Source organism: Notechis scutatus, chromosome 3 (assembly GCF_049901735.1).
Source record: "Notechis scutatus isolate UNSWTSFEM ecotype Mainland chromosome 3, rNotScu1.2, whole genome shotgun sequence".
NCBI classification, from domain to species: domain Eukaryota; kingdom Metazoa; phylum Chordata; class Lepidosauria; order Squamata; family Elapidae; genus Notechis; species Notechis scutatus.
In genome coordinates this window covers 51,760,557-51,777,457 of record NC_142011.1, presented here as the reverse complement: position 1 = coordinate 51,777,457, position 16,901 = coordinate 51,760,557, and the positions used below count along the sequence as shown (strand labels likewise).

Genomic DNA, 16,901 nt, shown 5'->3' with positions numbered 1-16,901 from the left:
TCTAAAAATAATAGAGACAAAGATCAAGTTCTCATACCATTGTTAATCTGCATATGTTGTTTGTCTTTATATTTTAGCTTTCTCGACACAATAAGCATCTTCAGCATCTCTTGAAACCTGTGAAGCGGATTCAGGAGGAAGAGGAAGAAGGGATCTCGTCTATGGTATATGAATGGCTTGAATGTTCCCATTAAAAGGGAGATGGCGAGGAAAAACTATTTGGATATTGTGTCAATCCCTGTGTGACAGAGTCCATTGTCCTTCTCCTCTCATATTTGGAGAGGATGAAGCCTGTCTGTTTCAATCATTTTCACTAATTGTTTTGTGATAATGGAATCAAACCAACTAATTGAGATACTTATGGTTACAGTACATTCATAAGCATGTTATGCTGGTAGAGCAAAGCTGTTACTGTCATGATGTTTGCAAACAGTCCCTCTATGAGAAAAGAGAAAGATAATTTTTTGAGATTAAAGTGTCCACCCTCTGGAACAGCATTCCCACAAAGATCCGAATGGTCCACTCTTTCCTTGGGTTCCAGAGATCTTTGAAAACCTGGCTTTGGTGTAGCACCTAGGTTTGATGTTTATTATTTGTTTCAGGCTCCTGTTTGGTTGATTTTCTTGTTTGGTTTCATTTTAGTCATGTATACATTTTAGTTTGGGCCATTTGCCTGATTTTATGTTTTTAGCTGTTTTTATGTTTCTTTCTAGTTGTAAGCTGCTCTGATTCTACCAGAATTGGGCAACCAATAAATTTAAATAATAAGATATATCATCCAATAACAACATCAGTCTATTCATTCCAGTTACTTCAGAAGAACTCAATAGGTGGATAAAATTATCAAATTCACTTTAAACATCTGGCTGACTGGTCACCTGTATAACAGCAGAATGAGTGATATTTTGAGAAAAAAGAGAGTATAGAAAAAGAGGTAGGGACTTTGGGAAAAATAGACAAGAAGGAAGGAAATAGGGTCGTGAAGCTTAGATAGTGTTCAAGTATACTATAGGGATGTGAAAAGATTATTTATGGAGCTAGATGACAATTTGTGACACTTTTTATGATTATTTGTTTCTATGGTTTTGCTTTTTCAGATAATGTGATGTAGTTATATCTGTTAGAGGCCTACTTTTTAAAAAAGGTATGGATTAACTCAGTTATGAGAATAGGATTGGAAGGACACTGTATGAAATAGGTTATGAATTCTACAATTAGTACAGAGGCAAATAATAACATAATACTGTATGATAAAAATGTATTTGCAATTTAGGGTAAAGGAGAGGTGAGAGCAGAATTGGTTCTCTCTCTAATGGTTGGAGGAAAGTGGATGGGCAAAGCATTTTTGAAAACTTCGCTTCAGATCTAAAAGCATTAATTTTCTTGAAATGTCCAATCAGGCTTCATTTCTTTTATTATAGAGTAGTGTATAATATTAAAAAGATACATTCAATAAAATTCTCCCTTCTATCGAATGTTTTGGAATTCTTCTAAAGTCTGGATCTTGGAGTCAAAGGATATTAGTTAAGGGGGAAGGATGAAAGTTGAAAGTTATTGATTCTGAATCAACCATAGTTTATAGAGAGTAGGCAGTAAAAGCAAAGAAAACCATGAAGCGGATCATTTAGAGCAATCTTTATTAGTGATTAGTGGGGCTGACGATGACCCTATAATTCACCTTGACTTGCCTCTTAAGTATTGGCAATTTTTCTTTGTAACAAGAAAAATGGATCCTATCTCAATGTGAAAGTAACAGTGATCTTGGCTTCATTCTGTTGCAACAATGCCATATTATTGGCTACAATGGAACATGCAGGTCTGTGATGAATTCTTCCTGTATATTTCCATTGTCATCAGTATTTAAGTATGGGCAATTGTTTCATGAGAAGCCCTTGTTTATAATATGAGTGAAGTCATATTCTGCTGAATCCATGTGCATGCTATGTTATACTAGATCAGAAGAGCTACAAAACTCTATATTGATGGCTTTAATGAATACTTTTACATTCTTGTATCACTTTCATAGGGCACGACACTTTCTTGCTTCTTTGGATATGACTTCATGTAGAAGCATTCCTATAATTAAACTAACTCACCCTTTATCTTCAGAGATAGAAAATCAATTGCTTTGTGTTCAGTCTATTGTTCACATAGCTTAGGTCCAAGACCATGATCACTATTCATTGTAAATCCATTTCTTTTGGGATTCATGATTTATAATTTACAGATTATTACTCTTTGGCTTTAATTACTGTGACAAATTGAAGGGCTGTCTCCCACAGGAAGCACAAGCTCTGTTTGCTCTTTATTAACTATATTTTTCTCCAGTCTTCCCCCAAAGCCTTTCATTTTTAGTAAATATGAGAAAATGTACTGTTAATTATAGTTGAATACAATTCCCTTGGGGTTTTTAAATTGATTTCTGAGTTAATATAAATGATAAATATAAATTATTTTTCCTTTGCTTTCTTGCAGCTTATTTTGCACAACAAACAACTGACTCAGATGCTGAAATCAACAACTCCTGTCCAAGAGGAAGAGGAAGATCCATTAGCTTATTATGAGAAACACACATCCCAGATAGAGGTGAGGTTCACTTTTCCTGAACTTGCTCTCTATATAATTAGGTTTTTTAATGCCTAGAAGCCTGATTTCCTTTTAAGATTCCTGAAATTATATTGTCATGCCCCTGTTAGAATCTGACTCCGAGGGAGAGGAGGAACAGCCGACAAGGAGTGGGAGTGTGGCTCTGGAGGTTGTGGAGAAAACTAGGGAAGGGCACAGGCCAGCTGGGCATTCAGAGGAAGACTCAGGCCCATCCCCTCTTCATCCGAGGGGATACAGGGAGGAGCGGATAAGGGAGAAACATGAATGGTGTGGTCTACAGGGGAGGAAAGGGCCTTGATCCCCTTCATGGGCTGCAGCTGTGAGAACTGTTTAAAAGGACAAACTGCATGGGCCAGTGCTGGAAGCAAAGCATGAAAATATTTCTAGTCTGTCAGTTCTTATCTGAGTTCTGGCGTCCTTCCCAGTGTGTGTATTTCGATATCTGTGGACGTCTTCAAGCCCTTATCCTGCCTTGTCTCATTAATTCTTCAGTGTGGTTGTGGTGTTTTTTTTTCTATTTATAATTTATATGTATTTTGAGTTTTCTTCCTTTTTGCAACGTTTGTGGGAGAGTTTTTTTCTCCAGTCAAGGATAATTGGACCTTTAAAGCCAAGTTGAAGGAATTAAAGGGACTTCATCTGTTTTTGTGACTTTGTTGCTTTTGTATCCCACCCTGGGTCATCACATATATACAATATCGGCTACCCTTATCTAATAACATATAGCTGGTCAACCTATCAATGGAGGTTAACAAACAGCTTTTCTGTAGCAATTTTGTCCACCATTTGCTTGGCTCTTGTAATATCACAGAATATAAATGGCAATATAGGATTGAACAGTACAGAACTACTGTTCACAGAGATGTTGTGAAGTTATATGTGGGAATTCTAAATTCTGCATTCGTTGGTGGCCAAGAACCATATTATCTTTTCACACCAGGTACAGGATATTAATTTTAATATTGCAATCCCCACTAAGTGAAGAAATTAACTCTGACCGGAGTAAGGTCATATTACATTAACATTTTTGCAGGGGTACTTATATCTTTTCACTGCTTATAAAATTCTCACTACTTTCTGCTCATTTATTTTCTCTGAAACCCCATTTTCCCCTTCTAATGTATCTCAGAATATCTTCAGGGAGTACGCTCAAAGGGCTGAGGTGCCGATAGAAAAGTTATACCAGTTGAACTAAGGCCAACTTTCTTGGATGATATTAATGTGAAGGATTAGTATAGAAAGAGGAATTATCTTAAAAGGGCTGAACCTAAGCTGTCAAGGGCTTTAAAGATAATGTCCAGCACTTTGTATTTTGCCTGGAAAAGAATTGACAATGCAATATTTTAAGAATATGTGTAAATTGCCTATTTCATTTGGTCAACTTCCAAGATCAGCCTGGCTCCTGAGCTTTGTATTGACTAAAGTTTCTGAAAGGCAGCCCCACAAAAGGTACAATACAATAGTGAAGTTATCAGCATAGGAAACACAGTTTTAAGTTCATTTAGTAGCTTTCAGAAAAGGATATAGTTGGCATATCAGCCAAAGATGATAAAAGGTGTCTTAGTCTGGAAAATCAGAAAGAGATTCAGTTGAGAAGAATTTTCAAGTACTTATTGTGGGAGAATGTAATCACATTCATGATAGCCAGGTCGACAACTACTTTAGACTTTAGACCTTTTACTTTATGGCCTGTTTCATGAGCACCACCATTTTTATTATCCCTCATCCAGCCCATAATTGACTATAGACAATTATTCAAAAACTCTGGACATAAGCTGCATCTTGAAATGTTAACTTAAATCTTTAATGTCGAATGATAATATAATAATAAACAAATGAGTTCATCTGTTTATCCAACAGAATTTCCAAGAAATTAAGTTGGAATACTATGTCCCTAACTAATACAGAGCTAGTACAGAGCATAGGATAATATTGCCACAGTGGCTAGCAACAGATACTGCAATATAATAGCGAGTATGGGCACATACATACACACATATTGAGCCACCAGAATGGACTTGGTTAGAAATGTAGGTCATTTGCAAATTTTTAAGTCTAAGAATTGCAGGAGAAATATAACTTAAAATTTCATTTTTCTCTAGATTGTACGCTTGGATCGAAGTATGGAACAGATTATTTTTCCAGTGCCTAGCATCTGCCAGTTCCTGACCAAAGAAACAAAAAACCGCCTGTTTACCACTACAGAGCAGGATGAGCAGGGCAGCAAAGTCAGTGATTTTTTTGAGCAGTCATCCTTTCTCCACAATGAAATGGAATGGCAGAGGAAATTGCGCAGTAAGTCTGGAAAAAGGCATTGAGATTCCTCCTTCAGATAGTAATTTGGAGAGCACCAAACTACATGTTGGCTTAGCTCCTGCAGCATTATGCAGCATCTGTCAGGCAGAAATATCACCCAAACCTCTCTTTTTCTCATGTTGAAACTGAAGTGTTGAAGTCTTGTATACTGTGCTCCAATTCAAGCAAAACATTTCATTTCATACAGTCCACTTTAAGTTGCAATTGTTGAGAAATTGGCAGCTTCCCACATCCGGTTTTTGATAGGTTTAGGGAAAATCTGGAAAACAATTTAGACTTTGGGTGGGCATTTTCTGACCAACTTGGAAAGTTGCTTTCTAAAGAGAGATGGCAGAGTCAACTACCTTGGCATTAAGATGTACCACCAACCAGTAGTATCTGCATTGGTGCCCATGAGGTCAGATTGACAACAGCAGTGTGCATTGTGGTAGTGCAAGCCCTGCCCATTTTGCACGTGCCTCATTATGTTGCGTTCAGGTCCCCAAAGGGAAGTGTGCAGCCTAAGAGTGTGACCTTTTTTTTTTTTCATTTTGATGAAAACAAAAAACTTCTGTATCACAATCCTGGCATACAATTATTTCCTTCCATATTTATTGCTAATTCTGAATTGTCTCCCTGCTTATTCAGCTTTCTCTAATATGTTTGCTGGCCTTGAAATATCTAAAGTAGAACTAATAGCCTGGGAATGTTTCCAAAATAAGACATTCCATGAATATGAGGGAAAGGCTGGGTAGCCAGCTCACTAATACTAGAAAATCTAATTAAATTATGCCGATTTTCTTTTAAACGCTTAGTCAGTACTAGCCGCCCTTTCCAACAAATGGCACGGCATCATCAGATTTTGTAATTTTGTGCTGCCTGCTCTGCTCGATTGTGTGTCCCTTTAAGCATTGATATATGAATGCAGTGTTCCACAGATGATAAAGGCAACAGAAATAAAATGAAGACATAATGCTTGTTCAGCTGCGTTTGCTGCATTACCTTATGTTTTGATAAACTCACATATGACAGTATTTGGAAATCGTGTCCTACTTTCAGGCAATTGATGCTGTTTGCAATTGAGTTGAGGAAACAAGTATATTGATCCCTGGCCCAGTGAATATTTGCAATAAGATCGCTAGAACTCTGGGGAAGCTTGTGCTGCTACTTAAAAGCATGAGATTTACTTAGCTTTGCCTCTGTTTCCATAGGCAATAGATTGATGTACTGGTTCTCTCGCAGAATGACACTTTGGGGAAGTATTTCCTTCAATCTGGCTGTCTTCATAAACATCATCATTGCTTTTTTCTACCCTTATGTTGAGGCCTCTTCAATGGGTAGGTATTCACTTTCACTTGACTTTTTTTTTTTTACCTCTAATCCTGCCATTCACAGATTCTTTTGCAGAAACTGTGAACACTGGTATCCTCTTATATCAATTGTTAATGTAGTCTTTCTTTTGATGGCCATTATGCATTTCCCCCTGAACATTGCAGGAATACAACTCTTCAGAAGTAGCCTTTCTGCAAAATTAACATGCGATTGGTTGGCCCACTTCCTGGTAGGAGGTGCTGTTCCATACAGATGATATGCAGATTTCTAAAACAAAGGTGTCATTTTCACTTCAAGGGGTGCTTTGCCAGTGAGCTAAAGATGAAAACAGTATAAATATGTTAAGACAGCTGAATCAGAACAATATTTAATACAATTCAGTGTTGCCATTGTACGTGATTAGAGCTATACAGTAAGACATTGATGTCTTTGTTGCCTATTAGGATTGCTAGTCATGCAGGTGCAGTTTACCTGCTTATTCTGCTCAAGCTATTTCTTTGCATTGGGTGGTTGGTAATTGGCTGACTTCCTTGACAGGAATAGCTACCATGTGCTGTTTTTTTTTCCAGCTATGTGAGTGCTATGTTATTAATAAATATGATAAATAATTGAGTTTGTCTCTTAATTTCTTAGGATTGCTGGATTCCCCATTGATTCCCTTGCTTTCCTGGTTTTTAATCTGCTTTTCCATCATGGCTCTGTTTACTCAGCGTTATGGTCTCCGACCACTCCTTGTGGCACTCATTTTGCGATGCATCTATCATCTAGGCATCGGCCTCACTCTAAACATACTGGGAGCTCTCAATGTAAGTCAATTAGTTACCCAGAAATCAGGCATAGGTTATTGGATGGTTATTGATGTCCAGAAGTTCTCTTGAACTCAGTAGGATGTATTTCTAGATAGACATGTGATGGTATCTTAGATGGGAGATACAGTTGTACCCTACAGGTATTCCTTGACTTATGAGCATAATTGAGGCCAAATTTCTTTTGCTAAGTGAGACAGTTTTTTGAGAGAGTTTTGGCCCATTTTATGACCTTGCTTGCCACATCTGTTAAAGGAATGATTGCAGTTGTTAAGTGAATCTGGCTTCCTCATTGACCTGGCTTATCAGATCACAAAAGGTGATCACATGACCCTGGGTCACAGCAACCGTCATAAGTATGAACCAGTTGCTAAACATCCAAATTTTGATCACATGATCATGGGGATGCTACAAGAGTTGTAAAGTGTAAAAAATGGTCATAAGTCACTTTTTTCAATGCTGTTATAAGCTTGAATAGTCACTAAACAAACTATTGTTAAGTCAAGGACTACCTTACCAGGGTATGTGTCAGGGATCAGCCATAGAATTAAGATGTTTCTTTGTGGACAAATGAAAATGATTTTAAAAAATAGATTTATGTTAGAATTAATTAAGAACAAAAGTCAAATACTGCAGCATCCTATTAACATAATATTTGCCCTCAGCTATATCTATCTTGTGATTGTTTTGCAGCTGACAAATAAAATTGTATTTGTAGTAAGCTTTGTTGGCAATCGTGGGACATTCATTCGAGGATATAAAGCCATGATCATGGACATGGAATTTCTTTATCATGTCGCCTATATCTTGACCAGCGTCTTGGGACTTTTTGTACATGAACTTTTCTACAGCATCTTGGTACAATAATCTTATCATTATATTCATTAATAAAAAATATGATTTTGTTCCTTGCTTTTTCTTACTCGGTATTTTGTCTGCCTTTGTGGGTGTCTGCAATTTTATAGGTTGCCTAAGAAGAGACATGATTTAGATTGGAGAATTTAGCAGACAGAACCTAAAATTTTATTCATGATCTAGGAAATTGTAAGATATTTTCAGAGTTACACAGTGTATTTATCAATATAATGGGAATGTTGATACTCACAAGAATGTACTACAGCTACTTAAACTTAAGTTTGTATGTTTATTTGTCAAATTTATATGGCTGCCCATCCCATATGAGGTGATCCTGGACAGTGTACAATAAAGTCTACTATTAAAACTACAGAACCAATTAAAAACAATTAAACAAAAATATGGATTAAAAACAAGGCCACAAGAAAGAAAATATTGCAGGATTTTGTGAGAGAAAATATTACATATAATACAACCAATACATGGGCTCCCTATTACCAGAGAATCCCCAGTCTTGCTGGAAAAAAAACACATTTTGAGTGTTTTCCAGAAGGCCATCAGGGCGAAGTTCTGGGAATAAAACTTACAGAAGTAGAAAAATATTTTATAGTCCTTGTTTCTTTTGATTTGACCTAGGAAAATTTCTTTTTCAGCTATTTGACTTGATCTATCGTGAGGAGACTTTATTCAATGTTATAAAAAGTGTGACACGGAATGGACGTTCAATTTTACTGACAGCTCTTCTGGCCCTCATTCTTGTCTACCTCTTCTCCATTGTCGGCTTCCTCTTTCTAAAAGATGACTTCATTATGGAAGTAGACCCACTGTCCAACATCAGATCTAAAGGTTTGTTCTCCTACTTAAGTAAAGTATCCCCCTTTCCATCCTGAAGTTCTGATCAACTTGGAGAGGACAAAATATTTTACGGTTACCATGAAGTGGTTCTTTCTGTTCTGGTATTTAGAGAGGTTATTTATTTATTTGTCTATCCGTGTGTTTATGTATGAGATTTATCTGACTACGTGAAATCACCTGGACTCTAGGTGTCTTAGAGAAATTTAGGTATTAAGAACAGATTAAAAACAGAAAATTTGAAAAGATTAAAAATACATACCTAAAAATTATCAGAACGTAAATGTGTCACCACTCTATAACCATCAATCTCCAAAAACCCTCTGGAAGAGCCATGTTTTCACTTGCCCCTAGAAATCATGAGGAAGAAATCCCTACACATTTCATGGGGCAAACTATTCCAGAGGGCAGAAGCTGCTACCAAATTAGCTGGCTGTCAGTCTGCTTCCTACCTGGTAGGAAGTAACTTTGAAGAGAAGATTCCCAATTGTCCAAATAGGATGGATTAATGGAGAAATGAGTTGATTCTTCCTATTTTGCAGGAAGTCAATATATATATGGTCCATGTTTCATTGTTTAGTGTTTCTGGACTTCGTCTAAGCTTGAGACATATTAGAAAATATATACATGCTGTATATAGACATCATACCATTCATTTTTAGGGCAAGCAACATGTAGAACACAGAGAGGGATTAGAAATAATAGTAAAAATGAGGGCATGAGAAAAAAGCATAGCTAAAATTTATTTACAGCAACAATGTTCCATACCTTTTCCATTCCATTCCATCTCATATCATTCCACACTATTCTATAAGCACACACCCTCCCATACTGTATCTTTCCAGCCTTACAAACAAAACTTGTTTCCATTATATTCACATCCATTTAGCCATCCGTTTCTAGGTCTTTCCCTTTCCTTTGACCCATTTATTTTTCCTTCCTATATTTGTTTTGCAATATGATCCTAATTCATTCTCAACCCATTTCAACATAGTTTGTTCATATGATCTATTATTTTTTTATTCAGTTCTTATCATTCATCAACCATTCTTCCATTTCTATGCACATTTCTGAAGAATCCTATCCCCACTGAATTCAATTAATTTTATGCTTTTCCTAATATACCAAACTTCCACTTCCACATAATAAACTGGGCAGAAGCATCCTCTTAAAAACCATATTTTTCACTTATTTTGATAAGCATTGACTCCTTACACTAGGCCACATGCTATCATTTTTCTTTCTACCAGGTTTTGCATGTCTTAATATTTTTCCATCATTTTTTCTCAACTTCAGTAAATATTCTGCTATAGTACACTAATTCATCTACTTGCTCTAGTTATTCACAATGTATGTGAAACTTGCAGTAATTTGTTCCATTTTCTCAGTCACGCATAATTCCTTTGCTTTTGGACACATTAATTTTCAAGTCCATGCTCCTCAGTGCACCATACAGTTTATAATTTGAATTTTAGGCAACAAAACAACTTCATTTGCATGCGCCAAGTACACATACACTCCTGAAAGATTACAGCATATTTTCTGACATTAGCAGACAAAGATTTGCCATCAATTCAACGGAACCTGTCTCTGAGACAGGCTGTTTAAATGCAATCTTATTTATTGATAATTTCTCTCTTTTGTTTTAATTCTGCTAGTTACAAGATCAAAGTATGTTTAATGAGTTTAGGACCAAGCAAAGAGACAACTCGCTTACAATATAACCTAATTCAGCAGTTTAAGCAAAGGAGAGAGTAGAGGGAACAGAAAAGGTATCCCAAGTTTCCACATGTTCAACTTCACATAGCTGCTCCCTAAATATGTCACATCATATTGTAACATTTCTGCAGTTACAATGTCTGTTCTTGTAGACTTACAGTTGTTTAACATTCACGAAGCATTTATGATTTCTCGTTCACCATTTTTTTTTTTTGCTTGGGCATTGATCATTGCAGCATTACTTTTAATTCCAATCTTCAACAAATCATCGGCATTCCCATGAAGATCTTTAAAATGCGTCTCCAGCACTCCCATGCTTTAGTTTCACCCCCAATTATGTCAATACTTTTATTTTTAATTTCATTGATTTTGCTGAAGGCTCCTTGTTATGCCCTCCTCCAAAATACTTTTGATTTCTCTGAAAATATTTCAGTATTTGCACTTGCTTCTTTGCAGCTTAACTATTTCTTGTTGTATTTGTTGCATCTATTCCCCCCCCCCACCCCAATGAATGCAGTATCTTTCTCATCCATATTTTCTGCAGCATTAATTTCCTTTTAAGGATTTCTGTTCATCCATGGCCTCCATATTTCTCGTTAACTGCAGTGTCCACATCTTATGCCTGCTTTCCCATTTATTCTGTTAGGTGATGCAGGCAAGCATCCAGTTTGTTGTTTTGCTTGGAAAAATATGTTTTTATTTATATTGGTTTTGTTCATAAAAAGCATCCTGTTCTGAAATTACTACCAAGTAGTACATCTTATGCCATTTTATACAACTTATATATTTTGTGTACTTTTGCTTTTCTTTTTTCATTGAATAGATACCAGGTTGCACTTTCTAGTTCTATCAAAAATAAAAGTGACACTGCTAAATATCAAGGATGTTAGTCACCGGAAGCCACTTTCTGGATCTTTTTAAAAATTAGGAACAGAAATGGGATGTTTTGACAAATGTATTGTCTCTTGTACTTCCAGCTACAGATTCTATGGAGATGCGAAGCAACTCAGGTACTTTCATGGAGACATGCAGTAATGATAAAATAAGCTGCTCTTCCCTCGATACAGTGCCTGAAGTGTTGCAAGGTAAAGGGATTGCTAAAACATGGTCCTCTGATACAGACGCTAATAAGAATAAAGAGAAATCTTGAATCATTTACTGAGCATATTGTCAGTGTGTCTTCAGCAAAATTATTCTGTGCCTTATGTCAGAGGGAAAAGAAAGGTTGCCTCTGATTTTCTATTTAAGATGCAGGGTTGTCTTTGTAGGCATCCTCCCAGCACCTTAAAACCAGAAAAGATTCATCTGATTTAAAAGCAACTCTATTATAATAGTTGTAACAGTTTGTTTTGGGGACCTTTCCCTTGTTCAAGCAACTGGGAAAAACACAGAGAATCCAGAGCTCTGAAGAGACTGTTTATTTTCTGCTCTGTTGTTTCTATTCCAGAAGAAGAAGATAATACAGAACGAGCTTGTGACACACTTCTCATGTGCATAGTTACAGTACTAAATCATGGCCTGAGAAATGGAGGTGGTGTGGGTGATATACTCAGGAAGCCATCTAAAGATGTGAGTACATTTGAGACAATCTATGTAAGAAATAACTGACCAAGCCTTATATTTCTCTGAAGTCAGGATCAGGAATGCTTCAGTATCTGCCAGATTGCATATAGTACTTTGAGGCAAACATGTTGAATACTCTACAAGGGTAGGCCCATGCAGAGCTGGATGAAAGTTTCTATTTTGTTTTCCCCACACAGATTTAAATGTTGCTCCTTTTTATATTCAGTTACTTATTTATTTAAAATATCATATGTTTGCCCATTTCATATGAGTGACTCTGGTGCCCTACAAAGATTAAAGCGGAAACCATAGTACAAACATTACAGTGTCCAAATTAAAACAAAAGAAGAACATTAACAGCAGCATTGCTTGCCTAAATTTTTGGTCCAAATGCCTGTGGAAAGAGGTCGTCAGCATTGTGCAAAAGTTTAACAGGACATCTAGTTCTCATGGAGGAGGATGTTCTATAGGGCAGGCACTGCCATTGAGAATGTGCCATTCTAAGTAAGGTCCAATAAGATGACAGTGTTAGATGGAAGAGACCCTGAACACATCCTTTTTATTAGCTCTAGTGACCAAGCAGAAACATTAGGAGAAAAAGTCCCTCAGATAGCCATGCCATAGAGGGCTTTATGGTGATAATCAACATCCTGAATCAAATAACTGCACTATGGACCAGCTGTAACTTCTGAATACTCTACAAGAGCAGTCCAGTGCAGAGCTCATTACTGTAATCCAAATGAGAGATAAATGAGTCACCATGAACAAGGCCTCATGGTCTAAGAACTTCTCTCCAAGTATTTGTCCTCTTTTCTGTCTGATTCTCTTTCCTTTTTGCATTAGCTTAGCTATTTCTTTTTCAGTGTTTACAATATCAAGTCTTTCTATTTCATGTTAATTAGTTTTGATAATACACTTTGCACATTCCCAGTAACCACATTTTTCTTCAACATTTTCTACTGGGCAATATTTTTTGATATGACATTGGAAAAGGGAAAGCTATACTTGCTGATAATGACTATTATATATTTTTTATTTTAAAGGAATCCCTGTTCCCTGCTCGAGTGATCTATGACCTCCTCTTCTTCTTCATTGTCATAATCATAGTCCTTAACCTTATATTTGGTGTCATCATTGACACCTTTGCAGATTTAAGGAGTGAAAAACAGAAAAAAGAGGAAATCCTGAAAACAACATGTTTTATATGTGGTAAGCACTTAGAGAAAGGCAGTACTTACACTCAACAAACATCTTCCAAGAATTTGCAAGAAAAATGACTTTTTCTCCTTTTTATGGGTATAAAACATTTTATTAATGCTTACATTTCAAGGGACTTGTTTAAACACCAAACTCTTCCCTACCAGTGAGAAAAAACCGGTTGTATTTTTATAATAAACAGGATTAATTCCTCTTCCCAAATGAATTTTATGAAATTGTATTTCTAAAGGATGTTGTATGGTGGATTTAAAGGACTTGAGTTTATCCAGTTTGCATCAGGATAGTTTTAAGAGATTTTTTTTAATAGCAGAATGTAGAAATCTATGAATAGTGTTCCATGTTGGTATATTAAAAAAATCAATATGTATGCTTATTCTTCTGACAGAGTTAATAGAATAGACGTCTTGATCAATGGCAGATCTTTGAATTGTTTGCAGTGCAGTGGAGAGGATTTATAGACCCAGTCTTATAATAATAGAAGCAACAAAATGATCTGTTATGCCCTATCCCTTAAATTATATAGAAAAGAAGTAAGCTTGGATCCTAGTGGATGATTAGGTTAACTTAGCTTTATGGAATTACTGGGAGCTCTGCTTCATTTTGGTATTCTACTCAAGACAAATTCCTGGGCTAAGAATATATGTATGAGTTTTATATTAAAATTTACTTGATAGAATCCAAGTTTAAAAACAACAAAGTAAAATATGAAAGGATTAAACCTACTTATTTTTAACTTATGGCATACTCTTAGGTAGAAACTGCAGCATTTCTTTTATGAAAATATGGTTAATTTCACTACAATCTCTCATTGACTGATACATTCATAGATCATCTAGAGGAAGTGTGCTGCCCTTCTGAGTAACTTCTTTACATGTGGACATATTACAGTTGTACAGTTTGCCTAGAGCATGGCAGCACAAGGCTTTAAATTTAAAATAATGCAGTGAAATGTGATAACAAAATCATTGATAAGACATTTCATCCTAATTTGAATTCTACATTAGCTAACCATTCCAATGCATCTGATGCAGTGAGGTGGAGTTCATGAAAACTGCCTTTTAATAAATACGTTAGTCTGGAAAGATTCTTCTAAGGCTCCTTGGATTTTTGGCTAACAGATTAACAGAGCTCTCATCCTACAACATGAAAGGGTTCTAAGTCTCAATGCACCATTTTTATCTTTTATGTCTTCAATTTACCTCCCAAATGAATGGAACATTTTATCACATCCCTCTCCAAATTAAGAAAAATGAATATATCCCTAAAATGTTGCCCTCCCTCCTCTTTGCAGATTTCAGAGCAAGATGAAGCAGTCAATCAGGCATAGCTGTCTGAGCTCGGGAGATAGTGTTGGCATGAGAGATGTTTAGCATGAGTAGAAAGAAATGATGGATTGGTTTCTGCTACATACAGAATTCTGGAGAAGTCTTGTTTTAACAAATAATTCATCTAACTGTCCAAACTGAACACCCTCATATGAATTTTTCTGCTCCACTACAATTCATTCATTTTTTCTTCCAGATTACTGAACTTAAAAGACTGAAAATATCTCAAAGGCTATCTGTTCTAAGTGTCTGCTACAAGCAGGGCCATCAATCCATTAGGTAGTGTCCAATCTACTGCATTCAGATTGCTTTAGGCTACAAGTGGAGGACAAATGTGCTGAAGAAATGCATGGAGAAGCAGACTTAGCAAGAAAAGGAGGATCATAGCAGTTTCTAAATAATATTACATTTGCTTTCACTTTCTCTACAGGGCTTGAAAGGGACAAGTTTGACAATAAAACGGTATCCTTTGAAGAGCACATTAAATTTGAACACAATATGTGGAATTACCTGTACTTCATAGTACTAGTGAGAGTGAAGAATAAGACAGACTACACAGGGCCTGAAAGCTATGTGGCGCAAATGATCAAGGTATGCATTATATAACTTCATAGAAATGAAGTAATAATCAAGTTCGTTATTCTCTTTGAAAAGTCTGCCTAATTTTCTTAAAAGAAATTCTGCTCACTGTTCTATAGATGCTGTCCATTATGAAATTCACACCACACTTCACAGGATATTTGGTTTCTATTTTTTTTAAACAGATGGGGATTTATCTTTTAAAAAAATATTTAGAAGGTCAAAGCTAAGTGCCTAAATGTGTGTGACTAAGGAGGAGTGATTGCTTTTAATTCCCAGCTCAATGAATGAATCAAATCAGAAAAGATAGATATATGATTGAATGTTTATGCTATTCTGGAAGACAAATAATTCCACCCAATATATATGAAAGTGATGCTAGACGCATCATTGCCACAAGCAGTAATGATCTGGGTGGTTCACAGCATTTGCTAATCCAGAACCCCACAGGTCAACCGTAAGATACAAATATTCTGTCAGTACTTGCTAATCAGGTATGTCTCATATAGATCTATGATGTTCCTGGAAAGAGAGAACACTGTGATAACTGTTCATATCCCATTGTTCTTGCAATTACTGAAAATAGCCTGGAAACTTTTAACTATTCTATGTATATACTGTATATTTTACACTAGTTGCCAGTATATTTCCACATTTCAAAATGTTTTGATTATCAAAATTTCTGAAATTTGGGATTGGGTTGCCTTAAAGGAGGTTCTCTGATATTTATCTTCTAATTATCATTTGAGATTTCTGCTAGGTACCTTCAACTCATTCATCAAGTGAGCTAGTAGCTCCAAAGAAGGCATTATTAATAGAAATACCAATCTAAAAAGACTCATCTGGCACTTATATAGTATTTTCACTTCTTCAGGCATATTAGATTTTTTTTATTTTAGGTTATATAACTCATACAAATTTTACTTACATCTAGGGAGATCTTACTCTATTTTTACTGTCTTACTGTATATTTTGTTTCTAACTCTAAAATTCCTGTTTTATTCAATAATCATTGCAGAGCAAGAACTTGGATTGGTTCCCTCGGATGCGAGCCATGTCCCTGGTCAGTAATGAAGGTGAAGGAGAACAAAATGAGATCCGATGTCTTCAAGATAAACTGAATTGCACCATGAAGTTGGTATCTCATCTCACTTCACAGCTGAACGAGTTGAAGGAACAGGTAATCAAAACATCTAATATTTTTTTTCTTTTTACTGGACTATATATTTCTAAAATTTAGAAAGGACTAGGACAATAAATGTCAAGTTATGTATTTTGAAGGACAAAAATGTGTCACTAAAAATGACATACCGTATATGCCGGCGTATAAGACGACCCGGCGTATAAGACGACCCCCCAACATTTCCACTCAAAATATAGTTTGTTATATACTCGCCCCCTCTTCCGCACGCCTTCCACTTTTGCACTTTTTTTTTTTGAGGCACTTTTGTGCACCGTGGAAACGAATCCCGTGAAGCCGAAAGGAGCAGCCAGCCTTCTCCCAGCTCCCAAGGAAACGAGGCTCGCACCGCCCGGGCTCTGCTGAGGTATCCGGCTGGGGCTGTCAGGAGTTGTTACCGCTGGCGCGCTCCGCTGCTCCAGTCCCGCTTGCCTCGGGAAGGGAAAGGCAAAAGGAAGAGCCGCGGCGGCGCTTTGCAATGGCAGCAGCGGCTCCTGGTTTTGCCTTTCCTTCCCGAGGCAACGCGGACTGGAGCCGCGCGAGCCGCGCCAGCGGTAACAACTCCTGACA

The 16,901-nt window shown here is 36.5% G+C and overlaps 1 protein-coding gene across 1 annotated transcript in view; it reads left to right on the top strand.

Annotated features, from left to right (window-relative positions):
• ITPR3 (inositol 1,4,5-trisphosphate receptor type 3) overlaps positions 1-16,901 on the top strand; it is a 107,858-nt gene that overhangs the window by 88,815 nt on the left and 2,142 nt on the right. The window contains exons 46-57 of the mRNA XM_026677810.2: positions 78-164; positions 2,476-2,586; positions 4,710-4,902; positions 6,114-6,239; positions 6,868-7,040; positions 7,734-7,898; positions 8,549-8,741; positions 11,444-11,551; positions 11,914-12,035; positions 13,073-13,238; positions 15,003-15,163; positions 16,170-16,331. Coding sequence (XP_026533595.1) covers positions 78-164; positions 2,476-2,586; positions 4,710-4,902; positions 6,114-6,239; positions 6,868-7,040; positions 7,734-7,898; positions 8,549-8,741; positions 11,444-11,551; positions 11,914-12,035; positions 13,073-13,238; positions 15,003-15,163; positions 16,170-16,331 — 1,767 coding nt within the window. The remainder of the gene's footprint in view (positions 1-77; positions 165-2,475; positions 2,587-4,709; positions 4,903-6,113; positions 6,240-6,867; positions 7,041-7,733; positions 7,899-8,548; positions 8,742-11,443; positions 11,552-11,913; positions 12,036-13,072; positions 13,239-15,002; positions 15,164-16,169; positions 16,332-16,901) is intronic.